Source organism: Phaseolus vulgaris, chromosome 1 (assembly GCF_000499845.2).
Source record: "Phaseolus vulgaris cultivar G19833 chromosome 1, P. vulgaris v2.0, whole genome shotgun sequence".
Lineage (NCBI taxonomy): Eukaryota > Viridiplantae > Streptophyta > Magnoliopsida > Fabales > Fabaceae > Phaseolus > Phaseolus vulgaris.
Window position 1 is genome coordinate 1851611 of NC_023759.2, and position 22819 is coordinate 1874429.

The 22819-nt window shown below is 32.6% G+C and overlaps 3 protein-coding genes across 5 annotated transcripts; 1 reads left to right on the forward strand and 2 right to left on the reverse strand.

Moving 5' to 3' along the window:
- Positions 1-5919, reverse strand: LOC137816499 (glutamate receptor 3.2-like). Its single transcript, XM_068619659.1, has 5 exons — positions 5478-5919; positions 2848-4136; positions 2149-2446; positions 1329-1726; positions 1-633 (listed from the first exon to the last, which is right to left on the reverse strand). The coding sequence occupies exons 1-5, from the start codon at positions 5785-5787 to the stop codon at positions 190-192; spliced, it is 2739 nt and encodes a 912-aa protein (XP_068475760.1). The 5' UTR covers positions 5788-5919; the 3' UTR covers positions 1-189.
- A 640-nt stretch (positions 5920-6559) lies between these two features.
- On the reverse strand, positions 6560-10033 carry LOC137816500 (THO complex subunit 5B). Its single transcript, XM_068619660.1, has 5 exons — positions 9656-10033; positions 9291-9581; positions 7867-8203; positions 7172-7503; positions 6560-7075 (listed from the first exon to the last, which is right to left on the reverse strand). Exons 1-5 carry the CDS (start codon positions 9923-9925, stop codon positions 6806-6808), a joined length of 1500 nt encoding a protein of 499 aa, XP_068475761.1. The 5' UTR covers positions 9926-10033; the 3' UTR covers positions 6560-6805.
- Positions 10034-14059: 4026 nt separating this feature from the next.
- Positions 14060-22193, forward strand: LOC137816501 (uncharacterized). 3 transcript variants are annotated; one of them, XM_068619661.1, is made up of 11 exons: positions 14060-14221; positions 14311-14350; positions 14437-14473; positions 14564-14658; positions 16152-17206; positions 17699-17868; positions 18212-18443; positions 19354-19489; positions 20741-20835; positions 20950-21073; positions 21655-22193. In XM_068619661.1, exons 1-11 carry the CDS (start codon positions 14139-14141, stop codon positions 21727-21729), a joined length of 2142 nt encoding a protein of 713 aa, XP_068475762.1. In that variant the 5' UTR covers positions 14060-14138; the 3' UTR covers positions 21730-22193. The 3 variants fall into 3 exon arrangements, with proteins under 3 accessions (XP_068475762.1, XP_068475763.1, XP_068475764.1); XM_068619662.1 differs by lacking the exons at positions 14060-14221; positions 14311-14350; positions 14437-14473; positions 14564-14658 and having other exon boundaries at positions 16322-16463; positions 16543-17206; XM_068619663.1 differs by lacking the exons at positions 14060-14221; positions 14311-14350; positions 14437-14473; positions 14564-14658 and having other exon boundaries at positions 16977-17206; positions 17699-17890.
- Positions 22194-22819: the final 626 nt, after the last annotated feature.

Below are 22819 nucleotides of genomic sequence, written 5' to 3' on the forward strand. Positions count from 1 at the left end.
TTTATAACTAATCTTGTTTAACTTGAATAAATTTTGATATGGGAATACACCTTACTAATCACCTAATATAGAATAATTAGTTATATATCCACAAAATACATAGATTAAATAATTACAACATAAAGGTATGTCAATCTACTCCTTCTATTCGTTCTATAATAAATAGATTTCTAAAGTATAGTTGATGAGTCATGTGTGGTAGTAAATTGCAAACTCAATGCTTGGTGTAGCTAGCTCATTGTTATGAGATACATTTTCTCCACTATTTGCATCTTGAGCAGGTGCACTCCTTCTTCTGTACTTGTATACATGCTTTTGAGCTAGAAGTCTGATTATTTGCAATCCTATTTGTAACTGTGACAATAATATGTAATTCATAAATGTTTTTGCATTCCTTCTAACAAAGTGAACAATGGTTGCCAATAAACCTATGAGAGCAATGGTTCCACAAATGAAAAATAAGCCGAAGAAAGGTTGAGGACCAAGTTGTTCATTTTGTATTTTGTTGTTGGTAGATCCACAATTAGTTGTAGACAACATCTTCTCTTCTAATTTCTGCACTTCTCCACTTTCTATGGCTTTTAAGGTTGCTCGGGATATGTCAATTGCTAAACGTGAACCTTTTGGAAATGCCTTCACCAATGAAAGAGAAAGGTTATCAAAAAGTAATTCATTTGACTAGTAGATAATTTAGTGTACCACAACCTTATTAGGATTTTATACAAATTATTATTAATTCGTCTACTTAATCTTATAAAATCGACTTATAAAATTGATTTTATAAGATGAGGTTTACACTCACTTATATTATATATACTATGAAAAGTTTTTTTCTCTAATCAATTGGAATCTCCAAGAATTTCTTCATTATGGTAATTAGAAACTGTGAGGTCGTGGGCCGATCTCACTAATATGGCATAACGAGTTGGATTCCGATTCGGAAAATTAATAAAAAGATACCCTTTGAATCTTCATAAAGGATAGAGGGTGCTAAATTAGTGGAGGAAATGTGACCGAAAATTATAAAGGAATAAAGCCAGAAAAAAGACTAGATACAAACAAGAACATTGGAAAGATCCATTATAAGAAATAAAGGAGACCGATCAAGAAAGACATACAACTAAACTAAGAATCACTGTTTCTGGTTACACTTGATACTCTAGTTAAGGGTCATCTCACTTGGCTATAATAGAAACATTTCCTAAGATGTCTCTCCAAAATTTCAATCTTCTATATGGTAAAGATAAGTGATAATAATGCAGCAAGTTTTCAATCTAACATGTAGGATGGTGCATGCATAGAGGGAGATGATAAGAAGAGAAACTCACAAAGCCTAATCCACCAAGCTTCAAGGTAGGTCCTGCTTTGATGTAGCCCTTGCAATAGGTAGCTAGGAAGACATCAGCATGAGGGGCAATGGTAAAAGAAGCCACAATTTCTTTGTTCTCAAAGGCTCTTGGAAAATCATGGATGGAGTCAAAGACCATGATATTCTGTGGCCGGAACTTGAGTTCATCAACTAAGTAATGGACCAAAAAAGTGTTCTTATTGCACCCTATGATTGCATTTGTCCTCAGCAGTGTTTCTATATCAGGCACAGCTGGTTCAAGATGGGACACTGTCATCATGGATGAAAGGCTCGCTGTAAAACTTTGAGTCACTATCAGAATAGCAAATAACCAAGGTGCTAGCACTACTCTGGCCAAGCTGCTATTCACAGGTTCTCCTACATATCACAAATATTCGTAATTTAATTTAAAACCATTTACAAATAAGACCAAAGTAGGAGAACAAATAGAATAGACTTTAAATTACCCTAATAAGTTCAACAAATTTTTGCTGATATAGACTCTAAATGGCTTTGATGACTTTGATACTGATACTATATTAAGAAGGAGATTTTAGGCTTCAATCTTATAAAACCAATTTATAAGATGAGTTTGCATTCAGTTATATACTATGAAATATTTTTATGTGTGTCATAGCTTTGAGTTTTTGGGGGAAAAGTGCTAAGTATATATAATATATGTAATATAATGTGTTGTTCATTGTACCATTTGTTTCAAAATCAGCACAATATCACGATGCCGATTTGATGAATTGTAAGAGATATATAAAGGAGTTTAGAGTCTCATTAGGGTGACTTACTATGTATAAAGAATAATGTGGTGACAGAAAACCAGAGAATGGCCCCAAAACTCTGGAGCTCCGAATTTTTTTCACCTTCAATGAGCCAGATTACAAGTGCTATGAACAGATGCAGTGCTGCTGTTAACATCCACATTTCTTTTGTGAAAGCGTCCATGAACATCCATGTTTCTTTGGATCTATCTGGCTTCACTTTCACTACCATGGCTATGCCAGATTCAATATATGGATGACTGAATTCAGCAAATGCATATCTATGTTCCACCACTTGGATATCCCCCACAGCAGCATCAAGGTACTACATCAGAAACACACATTGTCCCAAGATTATCAATTCTGTTCCAACACAGTTATTTAGTGAAATGTTTGGATAAAATTATCAATAAGCACAAAAGATATCAAGAAGGTAAAATGAATAAACATCTCTCAAATTAAAATTAACTTCTAAACTCGAATTTTGAAGAAGTTAAAAGAATGGATTTATACAAATTAGCTTATACATATTAAGAAGTGTATTTTAAACCTAACTCAACTTCATAAAACCGTCTTATGAGATGAGGTTTGCATCTACTTATATAATGTAAAAGACTATGATCTCTCTAGTCAAAGATCTCCAATAGCTTAAAATTTTCTTTTTTATAAATGTTATTGAGAAGCTTTTCTGATCATGATCTTAATCAGCATGGATAATGATTTTACCTTATTGTCGACATGTTCAACTATCTGATCGTAAGAGCCATAAAATGGCACAAAAACAAAAGGCAGGTGATAAGGCAGGCGTTGCACAACTGATTCAAAGACATTGATTGAGAAACCAGTGAATTGGGTTTCATTCAGTCCCTTATCATGGCTCACATTCACAAACTGAGGACATGGATCAACAGCAGGAACCCCAATTTTCAAAGGCTTTCCCTCACTACTATTGTACACCCAACCTTTTGGCACTGTTTTCAACCCACCAGGCCAATCCACAGAACCTAATAGCATTCTAGCAGAACCAGCACTAGTTGTTGCTGTGTTCACCACCTCATGCTCAACAAGCCTCTCACTAAAACCATGCTCCATTGACCAATATGCTAACTCCTTGTAACCTTTTCCAATAACATTCACAATCTTAAACATTGGTGGTTCCAATAACATTCTTCCTTTGAACCTTATCTTCCCACTGAGACCCTCTTGATCACTACGCAAGATATTTTCTGATAAGGAAAAGCTTCCAACTTGTGAGCTCTCCAAGGCTTTAGCAATGGTCCAAACAGCATCATAAGCCCCGAGAGCAAAGACACTCGGTTGGGATCTTTCTTCTTCAGGGTATTCCAATGCAAACTTTCTCCTAAACATGAACTTGAAACGTTTGAACGTTTGACTCATTTCCATGAAGTTGGTTTTGCACCCCATGACGCCTTGCATGTTGAAAAAGACAGAAGAATCAAAGGAATCAAGGTGGTTAGCCACATCATCTGCAATGATCCACACTGACCCTTTTTCCATCATTCCCATTTGCTTTGCCTTCTCAAATAGCAGAGTGGCAAACTCCAAGGAAGATTGAATAAGCAAGAACACCCTATTGCTCTTGTTCTTGAGCCTTGTGAGCTCTTGTTCTATGCTCTCAATTGGGTTTGAAAGAATGGCCATTGAAGGAAAAGCAACATGGTGATCGATCTCAACATTGACTAGGCGTAGAGAGTAAGAGAGTGTTGTGAGTATGTCTGAATGAGAGGCAAAGAGGTTGTTGTGTTCATAAATTGCAGTAACCTTTGGCCAATGGAATTGGTGTATGATGGAAGCAATGCAGTGCATGTGAAGGGTGACATCATAGCCCATTTGGATGAAGTGTGGCAATGGGATTGAAGTTACTTCTGGAGTAGCTGTTGAGGTTAGAGATATGATGGGAACATCCTTTGAGTTTTCATCAATCCAGAGGAATAATGTTGCTGCATCGAGATTTGTTCCTACCACAACTTCCACTTGTTTGCTGTTTGCAAGATCTATGTAGTTGCATGAACAAAATGCAAAACATGAATCCTTCTTTTCTCCAGTTACTTGATAAAAAATGGAATATTTCTTACTCCTTCTATAAATTTTTTGGATCATCCTTTTTCATTTTAAATAAACTAAATATCCTGAAATGTAAAACTTATATTTCAGAAAATCAATTATAAAATTTTAAAATTGGTCCAGGAATTTGTTCAACTGAAAGTTAAAAAATAGGATTATAACATATATATATTCTTTTGAAAGAGATTTATATTTGTCGTACTTAATTTGTCTTCCTTTTTTTTTCCTAGAAAATCATGCAATATGTAGGAAATATGAAATCATTTTGTTCCATGCGATTTATCAAGTGGTTCTAATAATAACTCTTCTATTACTATTTTTAATTTAAAGGAAAATGGGTTGCTTTTTAAAGTCATGAAATTAAAAAATATAAAAAATAATAATAAAATTTTGAAATACACAACTTGCTTGATAATTTTTATTTTTTAGATTAAAGTTACAAGTCGCATATTTTTAAAGCAGATCCTAATTTTTAGATTAAAAGATATCGTTATAATAGAGACAGCTTTTTTTTTAATACTGCCTTGTTTATTAATAATATGCTCAATTATAAAATATTTGTAAGGCATACTAAATCGATCATTTGACAAGGAAATTACACTAATTTAGTATAAGAAACCTTGAAAAAAAGAAGATGAATTGTTGTCTTTTAGCTAATGAATTATTAAAAAATTTCAAAAGTATGACTGATTTAATTTTCTTACAAAAATTGTCTCTTCTCCAAGTAAATTGATTTCATGCTTACTTTGTCATAATAATTTTAATTATATGTATTTTTTTTCTAGTTTTTACACTCTGGTTGCTTTAAAAATTGAAATGAATATATTTTTTTGTGTGATTTAAATTATATAATTTTATTTTCAATAACTTAGGGTGTGTTGGAAATCTCACATCAATTATAGAACATTTCATAGTATATAAGTGGTTCAAACTTCACTTCATATTATGGATGGTTCCATAACGGTTTGATAGCGGGTGACCAACAAACACTTACTATGATAGGTTTGGAATGACTCTACTACCATAATAAAAAGTGAATTTTAAGACTAATTTAACCTCTTAAAATTGGACTTATGAAGTGAGGTTTGTACCCATTTATATACTATGAAATACTCTAATCTCTAGTCGATGTGGAATTTTCAACCCACAGTTAAAATCATTAAAATATTTTAAAATTAATTTTGAATAATTGTGAGTATTTGTTTTGAGTTGAAAGTAGATGATAGAAGTTGAGTTTGAGAAGAGTGAGAAGTGAAGTAATTGAAAATTACCCGCAGCCAACATAGTGGGAGATGATGGGTTCCGATGAATGTTATAACTGTAGTTCAAGGCAAGCTCATAGCAACTCTCTCGATTCACATCTTCAATTGCAACTTCCATTGCTATCTTCTGTTCCTTTCCCACACGAGAATTCAAATCTATGGCTGCTCCAATGTTCACAACAATCTTGGACTTCAATATTGAGCTCTCTCCTATGATGTTTCCTTTTATCTCGTGATCATTTGCATTAGCAATTGCTTCTGACCACACCATCCACAGAAACAGAAAAGGTAGTGCCCACAATAACCGAAACAGAGACATAGAATTGTTGAGACTTGAGGGGAAAAGTTTAACTGTTATTGCTTTAGCTAGCTATCTACGAACTATATATGGAGGACCAAATTAATTAATGCTATAATATGAGTAGAAAATAACAACATTTTAGAATTGGTATGGTTATAATGCAGTTGGTCCAGGTCTTGTGCTTTTGGATAATATCTGCTTAATAAAGAAACCATCTATTGCGTATGAGTGTAGTCACCCTCGTAGACTTTTACTGGAAAAAGCATATAAATATATGGATTCCAAAACTTCAGCATTTTGTTATGAAGATTTGACTTCTGAATGACAGAAGAATTGGTCCTTAACCTTCGTTGTCCACTCTGCTTCCTCATTGTTTCTTTCTTTGGCTGGATTATGCATAAACTAGAAGAGCATCGTCATCATCCATTTTGATTCCATTACAAGTAACTAGGAGGGGTTTAATTGTTAACAAATGTCTTGAAAGAAGTAGTAAAAATACATTTTGGAATTTTCAAATGATTTTAATCATTTTAAAATAAAAATTAAAGATTATTAGTTTTATTTTTTTATTAATTAATGTTTTTTTATTATCAAGGTGACATTGTGTGTAGAAGTGGCTTAAATCTCTTGAGCACTATATATTGGATTTGATATTGACATTAATGTTTATAGTAAAAATCATCTTTAATCTAAACTTTTGTTTTTAATTTTAAGCTGTGGAAAAACAAAATTTTCATAATTTTTCTTCATGATATGTAACCATCAAAAGCCACACTGAAAAGCATGATACTTTGGATCCTCCAAAATACAATGTAATTTCAAGAAAGGGATAAATAACAAAATCCTACAAAAGATAGGTTACAGGATTTACAACAGGTAGACCAAAAAACTAAGACGGCAGTTACAGTAATACAAGCAGAAGATAGACCAAAAGCAAGCTTTTCGGTTGACTGCATTATTTTTTCAGTTCAATGAACACCCAGGAGGGTACTTACTTCCTATTCTAAAACTGTAAACATACAAGAACAATGACTCGTTATTGAAGAACCAAACGTGCTTTTATCCTTGAACGAATTTTCTGCAGAACTGTCTGTAATCGGTTATGCTGGCGATATTGTGAAAGACTCGGTAAGAAATCTTCACCTTTGGCTCCTTCACCATTGTCTGGAGTTTCACGTCTAGCAAACAGCAAGGGAGCCATCTCAGGCAAGAAATCAATACCTGCCAGGTGCTGAGCCCATTTGTAAGGACGTGAAGTTCTATCGCGATTGAACATTACAGCATCCCCAACATAGAGCTTAGCTGACTGCATCACCATCCAAACAAAAACAAATGGCGTATAAATGAAAGTTGAAGATAGACAGATTAAGGACGCATCGACATGTAAACAAGATGCCCAAACCTGGTGAGGAAGCTCGAGACCTGTGTCATCAGGGAATAAATTGCTTAAGATGTCATTCCCAGGACCATCATTAGATGCTTTGATCCCAACACATATAATATTCAACTGCATCAAGTACTCAAAATTTAGAGTAATGAGTTTTGCAGACTCTAAATAAGAGACCTCTTCATCATAGATATGGAGATTGACTGTAAGTGGGTGAACTTGAAATATTCCTGCCTGGTCAAGGCTCTCCTTGCCCTGAAACCTCCTTGGCCTTTTACTCAGTGTCTGACCATCTTCATCAGGTTCATTATTTTCTAATTTGGGACTCTCTACAGTAGTTGAAATGCCTGAGAGATAAAACCAACCAAACAAATTAAGAAATTTGGCTAATATTAAAACCTACATGAGTGAAGACCGCTAACAATCACAATGGTACTTTAAATCTAGCAATAAACTTCTTTCCCTTTACTCATTATCCATTGATTAGTGTTGAAACTAGTTAATAACCTATTTTAAATAGCAGTTAATATTCCAGATAATATATAGGAGTGATATTCGGGTTTGGAGTTGAATCATCTACAAGATACTGAAACATTTAAGCTTTAGTCCGGCAGCAGCAGATACACTGAAGCTGCAATAGTACTGGATAATGGATAACATAGATTCCAATAAAAAAATATGGTAGAATTGACACAACAATTCTCAATTACCAGTGTCCTTGTGAGCTTGAGTGTGGGCAAAAGATTGAGCATCTTTGACACTTCCTACAATCTCCACATCAATAGATTCTCCAAACGCCTCCTTTTGGGCCAACAGCTGTGAATAAACCACATAAAGAGGTGGAGGAAGCAACTCTGCTGAATGATGCCGCTTTAGTTTCTTAGTATGCTGAACTCCTAGTTGATTTTGTACTGGCAAGGATGCTTTCTTAAGAGACTTGAGATGTGAAGGGAGGCTAGACAAGAACTTCTTTCGATTTGCAATTGCCTCCAGAAGGGTTTTCTTTTTCTGCTCCAGTTTGTCATGAAGCTTGCAAAGCTCTTTGCGCTGATTCAACATTGCAAATATAGGTATAAGCACATTTATATCACCGTTAACAAGAAAACACAAAACATGCAAATTACTACTACAAGCTTTAAATATAAATTAATGGGACAATGAACTTCCCAGCTTGAAGTTTAACATTGTAGGTATAGATGCTCATTAAATGACAAATCTAAATGTCAACACTCATTTAGTACGAAAATTCATACAGAACTTGCTCTCAAACCGATTATCCACAAAGTATCAAGTCAAGTATCTTCAGTCTATTACATATTTATATTTATACAAAACCGTATACTTCTCTTAAATACAGAGCCAGGTTGAGACAGGGCGCCACCATCTCTTTAGCCTCCGATCCAGCTTTTAAAGGAAATGCTAGCTTATCAATACAAAACTTGTTCCGGAAGCAAAACCATCCATGACCACAATAGTAAAAATCAAGATTTACTAACATCTGAAAATTGAATAGTTCCATTCTTTTGGTTCCTTCATTGGACAAAAACTAGCTTCCATGATAATATCAAGACATGGTTAAATCCGGGAACTTGCTAAACTACAACATACCAGAGTTTCTTAAGCTTATAAAACATCTAATATCAGGAATCGAAAACCCTAAAAGCACAATATATAAAGCGTAGGCTCAACATAACATGCATTACATTTTTCCAGAGTGCATACAAGGTTTTAAACCGCAGCTACAATTTCGAAATTAAGTCAAGGTTTTTATGATTCTGCGAAAGCCACACAACTACAATTATGGTCACATTCACCGCATTTAAACTGCAGTCACGAATTCAATATTATAGTCATGATTTTACGATGTTCATGACCGCAACAGGACTACAATTATGGTCACCGTATTCATGCACAATATCAAGGAACACAACGATACCGTAATTGTGGCCACATTAACTGCTCTCATCCACAACATCCCACACGCAACAAAACAGCTTTCAAACCTTTCGAAATCCTACGGCTTTAACAACTAGTAACTAAGTCTGATTATTTCAAACCTTACAAACTCCTAAGGCTTTAACAACTCGTAACGAAGTCTGATTCAATAAAAGAAAAATAGGCAAATGCAACTCACCTGAAATAACTCAAAATTGAGTCTCTTCAGCACGAGATTATGTTCACTGTGACTGCACAAGACGGAGTCCTTCATATCCTGCGGCGCGTCACGGAAAAACTCGCCCTCCGACACCACTTCAATATCAGGATACTTGGACTTTAAGTCGTTACACGCCTTTATCGCCTTCACGTAGTGACTCTTCTCGTACATCAGGTTCTGAAGCTGCTGCGTGGTGAGTTCCAGAGGCGCCTTCGCACGCTCAGTTTCCGTTCTCGCACGGTCCTCCTCCAGCAAGATCGAGCGATTGGCCTGAAAAAGCGAAACGCACGTTAGTTCCGCTACGACGTCGCATTGCGAAAATAAAACCCTAGCGCGTTAGGGACCTGGCGAAGAGTGACGAAATGGAGGAACGTTTGAGTGAGGAGCTCTCTGAGTCGGAGAGTGAGAAGTGGTTTGGGTTTGGCCTGGTTCTTCAGAGCGAGAATCTCAGCCACGATGTTCTCTATTGAAGCTTTCGTGTTACGCAACGATTCGTGCGGAGATTCCTCGTCCGAATCGCGTGAGGAATGCGGAAACATTAGCTCGTCGCCACCGCCGTCGCTATTTGAAACCGGAACGACAACCACCTCCTCCGTCGTTTCGCCGTCTTCCATTGTTACTCTCTGCACCAGTAACTGTTTCACCGTAGTGAGTGTTTTCGCGTGTCTCCGCAGAGTGATTTAACGAACTCTTTCAGACAGGTAAATTAAAAAATTAACGCTAAATTATAATTTGTTTTTTTAATACATTTACTCTACTTTTTTAAAGTTAAATTAGTATTTTCTATGCTTTAAATCAAATTAGTATTTTATGGTGTGAGGTTGTCTCTAATCCACTCTTGTGCGAATGGATTAAGGTCTCTATTCCATTTGAAGAGAAAAATATTTAAGTTAAACTAAGAGTTTAAAGGTATATAAAAGTTAATTCACATCCACTTTGAAACCATTATTATTTGTAAAAAAATTGATTTATTTTTATATTTTAAATTTTCCTGTCAGCATAAATATTGATATTAGTATGAAATGAGACATAAATTTATATATTATATAATTATAAACAATATAAATTAATAATAAAAATTTATATGTACAAGTATATTTTAATTTTTTTTATTTGTTTTCGAATAAGTAATCGGGAGAAAGCACCCCAGTATGCAGTAAATGCCTTCTCTTCCATCTGCTTCAAATCTTAGTGGAAGAGTTAGAAAGAAGAAAGGCAAATATGATCGATTGATGAGTGAACATCCTATCCTGGCGCGGATCAAGCTTGGTTTACTTTAACAGAAAAATAATTTAAAAAAATTGTTTTTTATTTTTATAATCATAATATAAATTTATACAATAAATTTAATTTTTAGAAAATTAATATATTTATAACCGTTTTAAAATTGACAAAAAAAATCAACAAATATTTTTTTAATTAAACAATTTATCAATACATGTTTTACTATGTCATGTCTAATATATATTTATTTTAGCTAATACACTAATCAATATACTATTTTTACTTAATTTTAAACTTATTCAAAATATGATGATTGTTGAATATATATTAATAGTTGAAAAAACTATAAAGAAAGTTGTAAAGATAAAAAGAAAAATATGAGAACAAGAGTTTTTTTTTTCTCAATTTGGTGTAATTTGCAACATCGTATTTGAGTTGTAGTAGATCATATAACATGAATTGTGTTTGAATGGAACGATTAATTCGAAAAAAAACTTACCAATTAAAAATACTATTTTAAATAAGAATCATAGTAATGAAAAAACCTTTATGCGTACGTTTAATATTCTTTTTGAGATTTCATAAGACTCTTCTTACTTTATTTTATATAATACTTTGGCATGATTTAATTATCATTCTAAAACTCAATTTCAATATATTTACTCTTAATCTTTTACTTATGTTTATGTCTAAACTAAAGTTAAAAATGGCCCTTCCTCATTTTTTTTCTTCTCAGACACCTTTATATTTTATATTCAATTTTCTTCTCTTCAGTTCATATAAAAAATTTTGTCTTTAAAAATTGGGCAAGGCAACATACTTAGTCCTTTTACTTTTTTTTTTATGGTTGATCATAACCTTAACATTACCAATAATTGAGCACTTAAAATAATTAACTTGGATAGTTAGAACTACATTTAAAAGTTCAAAATATTTTTATTTATGTCACTTGCATGTGTCGGACACGTACGGATGTCGACACTCATAGAACACTTATCGATAAAATGTTTAATTCAAAAAATATTTATTTAATTTTTACAAAATTCTTGTACGATTCTATAACAATAAATACAATAATTTTCTAAAAACTCAAATTTATTGTATAAATTTTTATTATGATTATAAAATAAGGAACAAATTCTTTTGAACCAATCATGAAAAATATCTTCGTGCTTACAAAAGAATCTGAAACATACTTTTGCACATAAATATTTATTTTCAATTTATATAATTCAAAATTATATAATACATAGATCTGTATCTCGTGTCCTACATTTTAGAAATTATACGTATCTCTGTGTTGGTATTCGTATAGTATCAGTGTCCATATCCGTATCTGTACTACTGTTGATTTAGTATAGAAAATTTGGTCTATTTATTCATCGGTTAGTTTAGACAATATGCCTTTTAAACTATACTCACTAACTTTTTGTTGTAAAAACAGGAGTAGATATTGCAAAAACTGAAAAACAGTTTGTGAACCCACGTGCCTGAAGTTGCCGAAGATTTTGGAGAAAGTTGATTAAAAATGTCAAATGGAGTTATGAACGTGCAACAAGAAAAAATCTTTGATTCCTATCCCTATATAAATAAGGGTTACATCCTCTCCAAAATCACATATCTCTGGTTCACTCTCTTCATCTTCTTTTCTCCTCTCATTTTTTTCGCTTTCTCTCTCCTCACTTATTTTATTTTATTTCTTGCTAGTTCTGATCCTCGAAAATTTATGAGAAGTTCCTATTGTATTTACGCAATACACTCCAGATAAGTTCTTATGAACCGTGATTACTCACGATTTAGAAAATCAATTTTGTTCGTTTTAAAGCCAATTTTTACTGAACTTTTAACCTATTGACTATTGTTGTTCTAACTATTTCAATACTGTATATTTTCCTCATAAATTCAATAAGATTATTAGTAAAATAATTAATATATATGTATGTATAAGAAATACAAGTATATATAACTATTATTTAAATTGTTAATTATATATTTTATACTATTAAATAAAAGAGTTGATTTCAACATTTTAAAAATTAATTTTAATAAGTGAATTTAAATGTTCAAATAATAAATAGTAAGCAAATTATAATTATTTTTATTAACACAGTTATGTATTTTATTAATTATTAATTATAAAATGTTTTATATGATATTAGTAATTACAGATTAAACTATTATTATAGTATTTATTTATAAAATTAAATAAATTTTGTATCATATTATGTAAAATAAAAAACAAACATATGGCTTAATTATTTAATTCAACTGATTATAATACAAAACATGAAATATGATTAATTACTATAACTGAACAAATTAGTTTTATCAATTAAAAACATTAAAATGTGATGTAATATTATCAGAATTATCAAAACATTATTAACAAAATACAAAAAAAAGATTATCCTTATTTTAAAGATCTATAAATGAATGATTTTATGTAATATTATCGGAGCTCCAAAAACATTATTATATTTACAAAACAAACCGATTATAATTTCAAAAATATTCTGCAAAATTAAATAAATTTCTAATCATATTATATAAAATCACAACTATTCTCATGCTTTTTAATTAATTAGAATAATATATAAACACATAATCATCTGAAGTGTTATAACTATAGGGAGTAATTTAATAAAACTAAAATTTCATGTAATATAATAGGCATGGTGATATAATGTGAAATATTCTCAATTGTTATCCACGTATATTTCAAATTATTAATTATATGTGGATAAATTAAATATTCTAATAAACCTCACAATATTTATTTATTTAAATATTCTATAAATTAAGTTTAGTCAATTACAAATATTCTCGGACAGGATTGAAACAAAGAGAACAATTGTCTTTTTTCTCAGTCGGTCGATCTACCTTTTTTATTTTTTTTATCGAAATGGTCTTCGCGTTCTCCTTTCACTCATTTGTTTTTCGTCCTCGCGAACTCCAATCTTAGACGATACCTGTAAAAAAACACTCTGATGTTCAAGTGAGATTTTGATATTCTATTAGTACTGAATGAGGACGTACCTTATACTCGAGATCCATATTTATTTATATGATTATTATAGATTATTTGTTACTAAGTCAGATTAAAATTTTAAATTATAATTAAAAGTATATTACATAATTTTTTTTATTATTGATTAGTTTAGTTAATCTTCTGAATTTAGTCTAATATTTTATTTAAACCTATCGCGTCGCTCAACCATAACCATGTGATGACCGTAGATTGGCAAAATAAATACCATATTATATTATATAAATATTTTTTTTTTCATACGTTAAAAGAACCCTATCTTTAATATATAATTGAGTATATTATCGCAAAAGATAATTACAAAATGAAATAAAAATTGAATATTATATAAAATAAAAGTTTTCAAAAATTAATTTGACAATAATATATATATATATATTATAGATTAGTATATAAAAATGACATGACTCTTTTTTGGAGAAATGAAAGTGCCAAAAAATTATTTAAAATTTGTGAAGTATATATAGTGGGGGTTACACAGTTTGCAAAATAAGGCAGTGAAGAAGAAGAAGACACTGTAACCGTTGTGACTGTTCGGTACCTTCGAGGACAAAAACATGATCATCACAGATTCCGATTACGAAGGTTCCGCTATCGAAGCCCTTGGTTCTCTCTTCAAGGTCACCCAAGTCTTTCTCTGGTTAGTTCTCACTCAGTCACATTCTTTAATCTTCTTTCTTGCACTCTCAAAACTAGGTTTTACTTTCTTACTCTTTTTTGTTTTTGTAGGGACTATGGTATTCAGGTTTCTTCCTCGGTTGAACAATTGGTAAGGTTATTTTTCCTCTCTTTTATCTGTTCCTTTTTTTTTGTTACTGAAACATTTATCTGTTTTGGAATTCTGATGCGTGTTAGAATTTGGCTGAGAATCACGGTTCTGACCCCGTCCATGGCAAGTTCTTCTCACCCTTGGTGTGGTATTTTTGTGCGTGGTGGGTTTTATTTATTATTTTTTTTGAAGGAAAATTTGTGTTTTCTGCAGAAGAATTTACTGGCCTTATTACACCCGAGGATTTGGAGCTTAACAAACAGCTGAATGAATTGGGGCTTCCTCTTTCCTTTCAGACAAACAAGGAGGTATGCATACAGATAAATTATTTTGGCTGAAAGCTTTAGTAGCTTTTGGATTCTCTCTCAAGTGAGGAAAATAATTGGGGTATAGTTGGAACTGTTGTTTGGACAATCAATAGGTTATGTCATGTTTGGGAAAGATTATTTTTTGGGATATTTAGCTGTTTTTGATCAACTGTATATTTGGACAATGGCTGAAATCTGTTAAAAGTTTTTTCTTCCCTAGAAATCAGTAGCTTTTATGTATATGAAAATTTGTAGCTTGTGATTGTTACACAATAGTTTTCTTTCCCTTTTCCATTTTGGAGCTGGTGACATTATGTTAGGATAGACCCAATACCGTACAGGCCCAAACTCAATCATCTATTTAAGTTACAGAGTTTCTCTGAATAAAAGGAGAAAAGAAAAGAATTTGGTAAACCCTAGTTTTATTAGTCTTAGTATTCTGTAGGCTTAATCATAGTTAGTCGTAGTATAGGTAGCTGTTGTTTTTGCTGTTCTATCAATTTAGGGATCAAGGAAACCCCCCAGACTGGACAAAAAATACGTTTTTTTTTTCCTTTCAGCTTCATACATATTCTTCATATGTAAAAAAACTGATATTTTTTCTTATCCAAACATAATTATTGATCTTAAAACCACTTTTGTGAGTATCTGGAAGTTTTCCTTGGCCTTGGGCTGACACGTCATCCTCTTCCTCTATTTTTTTGTAACAAAAAAAATCTACTGTATTAAATTTCCAATCAATGATTGTAGTATATATATATATATATTTATTTTTTTCTTTTTTTTTTCTTTTTAAGTGTACCTCTCACTTTAGAGCTCTGACTCCCCCAATAAAAATTTATTACAGCTTAGGCTCAATGTTCGATTAGAAAGTAAGCCTGTTTGTCTTTGTTCAAGCTTGACTCATTCTGAAATCTAAGCTCACCAGTTTTCAAGTTTGATAACGAGCTTAATTAACCAAGCCCAAATTCTATGGTAACTGAACCCTTTAGGCTCAACAAATCAGGCTACGAGGTAGGCTTGAACTGTTGCACAATAAATTTCACCTTTTCTCTTACATATTTAATTTTAATGCGGTTTAGTGATGCCACAATAAAACCAAATGCTTACTTAGTTGTTACTAGCCGTGAACCTAACTTATTAACACGGTAGCGAAAGAGATTTGGCTGGTTCACACATTGTCAGTCCTAGTTCTGATTAAGAAATAGTGAAGTCCAGATTGAAATACAAAAGATAATAGCAGTTTAAAGCTATATAGTTGATACTTGTCTTTGTCATCATTTCAATTATAGTTGTTGTTGATAGAGTGGTGATCTGAAAAGGTTCTATAAAGGACATGATTTTAGTTTTCTTATATCAAATTTTGTTTATATTATGTTTTGAATGAGAACATCATTACTCGTACTCCTCTATCATTCATGTTCTGTGCTGTATAATTACATTATTACTTTGTAGATTGCTATTGATAATATTTTTGGTCTATCTTGTTTTAGAAAAAAGGACCATTAAAAGGAAAAAAAAAGGGTAAACTTTCAAAGCATCCAGATACTTGTCGCAACCCTGCAGATGAAACTCTATATGAAGTGAGTGTGGAGGAGATTGTGTCTCCTGAAAAATTTCATGACAAAACTAGTAGTCCTTTATCTTGTATATCAATGCTGGGCCAAAGTGAATCTTCTTACTGTCATGGTGCAATGGATATTGATATGACGCAGTATGCCTCTTGTGAAGTAGATAATTCAGCCTGCTCTGCTGGGTTTGCTAGTGGTGTTTCCAGGGAGATAAATGATGATAATATAAATCAGGTAGCAGCTAATGATGCTCAGGATCGTGACTTTTTAGTCAGTAATGATTATGTTGATTTGAAAACTGCACCTTTTTCAGATTCTGCTGTCTCTGCTGGAAGCCATTTGACAGGTGCTGATGTCAATTATTGTGGGGCAGAATATGATGAGTGTTTGATGGACAGTGAATGTTTAAAAGTTTCACCGACTATTGCAAAAAGTACAGATTGTGAGACTGTTTACAATGATGATAATGATGCCACTTGTCATCCACATGTTATTGAATCAGAGTTGCTTCCTGTGAGTTCAGAAGGGATTGGATGTGACAGAAATGATGTTTCAAATAATTATGCTGTACTTGGAGACTGGATGGCCTGCTGGGATACTTATTATAAGAGAACGTACTTCTACAATATTAGCACGCACACTTCTACGTGGGACACACCCCCAGGGATGGAACATCTGGTAATTGGTGGGTGTTCTGAATCAGATGACAGTGAAACTCTCAAGTCTTCAGAGGGGTGTGGAATACAAAATATCACTAAACCACCTGAGGAAACCTTGATTGAAGAGAACATGGAAGGAAAGCAACGTGAAGAATGTCTGGTTGAGATTGGAGTTGCTGTTGACAATTTGGTCTCTGATATCACTACAAATAGTGAAAACCAATCTCTTGATCATTCAGACGAGGGTCTTGAGAGGTGCAGTTGCAATTGTGGAATTTCATGCTGCTCAGTATCAAATACACTAGATCAAATTATGTGGTAATGTTTGTTCTAGTTCTAATTCAAACAAACTAAATAAAGCCTATAAACTATCATATAATCTTTTTTGAAAAATATTATCTGTTTAAATTTCTTGACATTGCAATTTTAGGTAATTGTTTGCACCTTGTGAATAATAATATAAATGCTATTTATCATTTTTGTGTGTCATCTAAATATGTCTAATAACTTTTTCCCAGAAAGATATTGTAATTGCAAAGTTGACGGCCTTTCAATTCTAAAAAAACTAGGATGTTAGCTGGCCAAAAGTTCAAGTTAGGTAAAAACCGGTTAGACTTAAATGAAGCAGCGCAGGTTCACTCACAGCTTATATCTTTTTGATCAGATGATCAGGGATGGCAAGAATAAAAATACCAATCTCAAGCTTCTAAGTGGAGGCTTGTGACTGATTTATATCTCACAAGAATTTTATGAGTTTGAATGTCTTAACTTGCCTTTCTGATTTTTTCTAGCAACCAATGTGCTTTGCAGCTCTAATGATAGATGCATTCAAGTAGCACCAGAGGTTAATCGTACACCCTTGGAAAACATGGTAATTGATATGTCTGGACTGGAATCTAAATCTGACTCTTCAACATTCAAACATGGGAAGAAAGTCAAAAGAAGACAAAGGCAGAGGAAATTATGTAATGAAGCTGAAGGTTTGTGTCAACACTTCATGTGGTAAATGCTTCCTTATTTGGCCTTTCCAAATGTGGTTGCCATTCTACTAAATCTCATAGCTAATTGGATCCAATGTTATGACAATACTTTATACTAGGAGTAAAATGTCTTAACATTTGATATATTCTTATGTGATACTTTGCTGTTCTGAGTCAAAGACCTAAAATTCAGGGTAGGTGCTTGTATGGTAAAAACTGGTTTCCCGTCATCAAGGAACATATTAATGCCTAAGTATAGATTCGGCTGAGTAAAGGCAGTGTGTTGTTGAAAATTGATAGATCTTGCTGTTGTAGTAAACTATTTTTTTTTTGCATTTTGCAGATCTGCACTTTCAAGAAATGCCTGAAGCATATTCTGCTACAATAGCCAAATATTGGTGTCAGAGGTATACTTTGTTCTCTAGATTTGACGATGGTGTAAAGATGGACGAGGAAGGTTGGTTTTCTGTCACTCCAGAGGCTATTGCTCAGCATCAAGCAATACGTTGTGCTAGTGACATGATAATTGACTGCTTCGCTGGTGTTGGTGGGAATTCTATCCAATTTGCACGACAGTGAGTACTGAGTTGTAATTAATCACTTGTTTAGGGTTTAGGAACTTGTAATTAATCACTTGTGATTAATTGAGTTGTAACATGTACTGGATGGTTTGTTTCAACAACTCATAAAAAAGACCTGTATTTTTCGAAGGAAAGAAAATAAATTTACATTTATTATGATTAATCCATTCTTTTAACAACTTGAATTTCATTAATATAACTTAGAACAAGAGAAACATTAAATATGCCCTTGTGTTTGTTGTTATTATCTCATTTATGCACACTGCCTACTTGTGTTCTAAGCTACTTTGGATTTTGTGTGATGTATCTGGTAGTCTACCTTTGAGTGCCTTCATGTTCAAAAGGGTTAATTTATGGATGCAATATCACACTTTCATTTCTGTCACAAATTAATACATTTGTTTTTCACTAAATGGTTTGTTCTGATTGGACTGCCCACCTAGTGAATCCCATATTTAACACTTAGAACATTATGTTGACCTCATGCAAAATTTGTTAATGTATATATTGCGTGATTATAGGTGTTTTTTGAGTCACCAAAGGCATTCCTTAACAAATATTAGCTGATTAACATATGTTCTTATTCTTCTCTCTTTAGTTTATTTTATGCTCAGTATTCCAATTTATATAGTGTAGTAACTACCAACGAGAAACTGCTAATATTCATTTCATTTTGACTGTTAATTACAACTGGATAAATACATAATGATGCTGACCATTTTGTCCAATCAAGTTATTCTGGCCAGATTGCTAGTGTTATTCCTCTATGAAACAATGTTTTTGTTTATACTTCCATTATTTAGTCGTAATGTTGTAATTTTGGTCAAATGGTTATACCTTTGAGAAAACTATTCTTTAAAAATATGTTTTGATCTCTGTAACTGACAGTGATTTGATAATACAGTTGTGGACATGTAATTGGAATCGATATTGATCCATTGAAGATTGACTATGCTAGGCATAATGCTGCTATTTATGGGGTGGTTGATCAAATTGACTTTATAGTTGGTGATTTCTTCCTCTTGGCACCAAAGTTAAAGGTACTGAAATTTTCATATTACATGATTTGGGGGATGTCCATGTCATTGTTCATATGTAATAGTTAGGAGGCTTCTTTTTTGGATTCTTAAAATGAATAATAAATACATTGAAGGCAAGCTGGAATAATCTTACCTGTTTAATTGTGATCTATAACCTACATTTCCAATGTGCTTTACCAATACACGGTGATATTCGTGCTTTTCCCTCTTGCTTATTGAACATATTTTATCATAATCTGTACCCCGATGGCTGCTTTGATGTCCTGTTTTTTCTCTCATGATCTGAACTTGAGGTCCATAATAGGTGTGTAAGAGTAGATTGTCTAGCCAAAGCCATACAAGTCTCTGTAATCTGTAATTTTTATAAATATTCCAGAAAGCCTCAAAACATAATTATCATGTTAAGTATCTTGTATCTGGTGTTTTAAGGTTTGTCGGGTATGTTATACTTCCTAATATGCTGCTCAAAGATGTTAAAATTCCTTGAAAAATCACATTATCACTGTAAGCTTTATGCAAGGTATAATATATCAAATCATTAACACTTGGGTGTGAATCTTTGTAAGAAGCGAGAGGGGGAACACACATGAGCGGTTGGGCACAGTTCTTTCTTGGTCTACCGAAAAGAGTGTGGATAAGAAAGTTTTGCTTCTAAATTTTTAATTTTGTTATTTTTTTGTGCTTTGTTCCTTTTTTTTACTTGTATATTTCCCTCGTTTATCCTCTTGGATTTGGTTTGGTGTTGCCTTTACAATTTCATATGAAATTGGATGACAAAAGAAGTAAATTTGATCCTAGATTATCAATAATGTAATGTGACTGGAAGAGGCCAACATTTGTTAATTGTGTAGTAGTTATTGTCAACTTTCAGAAGTAATATTGTAATAAAGATAACACTTCTTATGCTGGGAGTTGATGATATTAAATAATTGAATAATTACATTAAAACAGAAAAGAGTGATGGATTTGCATTTTATCTACGTTTATAATCTTGAGCTGGCATGTGATTGCTGTTATATATATGTACCCGCCTCTTTGATATGGTGGCCAAGATCTCCAAGATTAAATCTTCTACATCTTCCACTCTTTTAATTAAATTAAAAATTTATGCCCAAGGTTTGAGTAGGCCTGTGTGTTAACTTTATTTGCAAGCAGCATGTTCTAGATATTAATGAAAATCATTTTTGGGCTTGACACTAATAACTTATACTTTGGGGTAGTTTGACAAATTGGCAGAATATTGTCTTGCAGGCTGATACCGTTTTCTTATCTCCGCCATGGGGGGGACCTGATTATCTTAGGGCTACGACTTATGACATGAAGACAATGCTTAGACCACATGATGGGTGGGTACATGCTTCCTTTCTGTTGTAGTTTTTAAATTTTATCTTCAAGTTAGATTTCTGTTTTTTGGGTGCAAATTTACACTCCCATTTTAACTCAAATCTGCTCCTGCGTAGGCACACACTGTTTAGTGCTGCAAAGGAGATTGCTTCCAGAATTGTCATGTTCCTTCCAAGGAATATCAATTTCAACCAATTGGCAGAATTATCTCTGTCGTCCTGTCCACCATGGTCACTAGAGGTAATTTAAACTTATCTATTTGATGGGTTTTATTTTGAAGTGTAATAATATATGAAGAACCCCTACCTCTTTAGGAAAAAGAAAAAAGAGTGAGGGGCAGAGTGTGAGACAAGGTCTTAATAGGGTTGTGTTGAGAGGATTTTGTTTTTGATAGTTTGATGGGTGTGTATCTGTTGGTAAACTATTGAAACGAAGTTATGTTTTATATGACTAAGTTGCTGTATTGTATTCCTTACAGGCTTAAGTGGTGTAACATAATACACAAGAATAGTAGATGTGTTGTTGAATCATTATATAGGTGTACAATGTGATTACTACTGTCTTCCGTTAATTAGTGTTTTAGGATGTCCAATTTCCCTAGTGTACTTGTTAGAGACTGGTTTGAGGACCACCTTTGTATGTTAACAGTGACACATGAAAATATGTTGACGAGAAAAAGAAAGAAGCCACATTATAATTAATTATCAATGCTGCATTATCTTCTGTTGTTCTTATGTGAATTATAATATAACCAATAGTTCGATGGCTTATTAGATTTTTATCCCTTTGAAAATTAACCCATTCCTATATGGTGGTTCTAGGTGGAGAAAGTTTATTTAAACAATAAATTGAAGGCGATCACAGCTTATTTCAGTGATACAGCAGTTGGAGTGTAAGCTAAACGCACTAACTTCTGCTGCAAATTAATTAAGGGTAATCATCCCCTGCGAGGAGAAAAAAATTGACAAAGGGAAAAGGCAATGAAGTGGTTTTGAAGTTAAACTCCTGGTACCAATACATTTCCGAGGCATTTGTAGCATAATCTTCAATGTATCACAATAACTCTTGTTTCTCTTGCTTCAGTTACATTGTAAAAGCTGTACATACTGTATTTACCCTCTCCTCCCAAATGAACGTGTACATGTGTACATGTGTACATGTGTACATGTGTACATGTGTACATGTGTACATGTGTACATGTGTACATGTGTACATGTGTACATGTGTACATGTGTACATGTGTACATATGAACTAGGTGACACTAGATAGACAGATAAAATTATCTGGGAAAGGTTTGTGGATTGTATGATGATTCCCCTACAGGTTTTAGAGAAGGATTGTTTTGGAGATGTTTATTAATCTCATTGTAGTGATTAGGAGGTCTTTGGTAAATTTTTTTATAATGAGAAAAAATAAAATAAATTCGTTATTTTAAAATTAAATTACTTAAGTTAAGATTTATGATTTAGAAAAGAACTAATGTGAAATAACTTTCACAGATCAGTGTCTATGCATATACAGGAATTTACTTTTTATTCTATTTTGTTTAAAAAAGTATTTATGATAAAGTTTATTCATGCTAGTTGTAATTAAGTCTGTTTTGGAGACATTTAAATAATGAGTCATTTTAACCTGGTCAGAATTCTATTTTGAACGTGTACATGTGTACATATGAACTAGGTGACACTAGATAGACAGATAAAATTATCTGGGAAAGGTTTGTGGATTGTATGATGATTCCCCTACAGGTTTTAGAGAAGGATTGTTTTGGAGATGTTTATTAATCTCATTGTAGTGATTAGGAGGTCTTTGGTAAATTTTTTTATAATGAGAAAAAATAAAATAAATTCGTTATTTTAAAATTAAATTACTTAAGTTAAGATTTATGATTTAGAAAAGAACTAATGTGAAATAACTTTCACAGATCAGTGTCTATGCATATACAGGAATTTACTTTTTATTCTATTTTGTTTAAAAAAGTATTT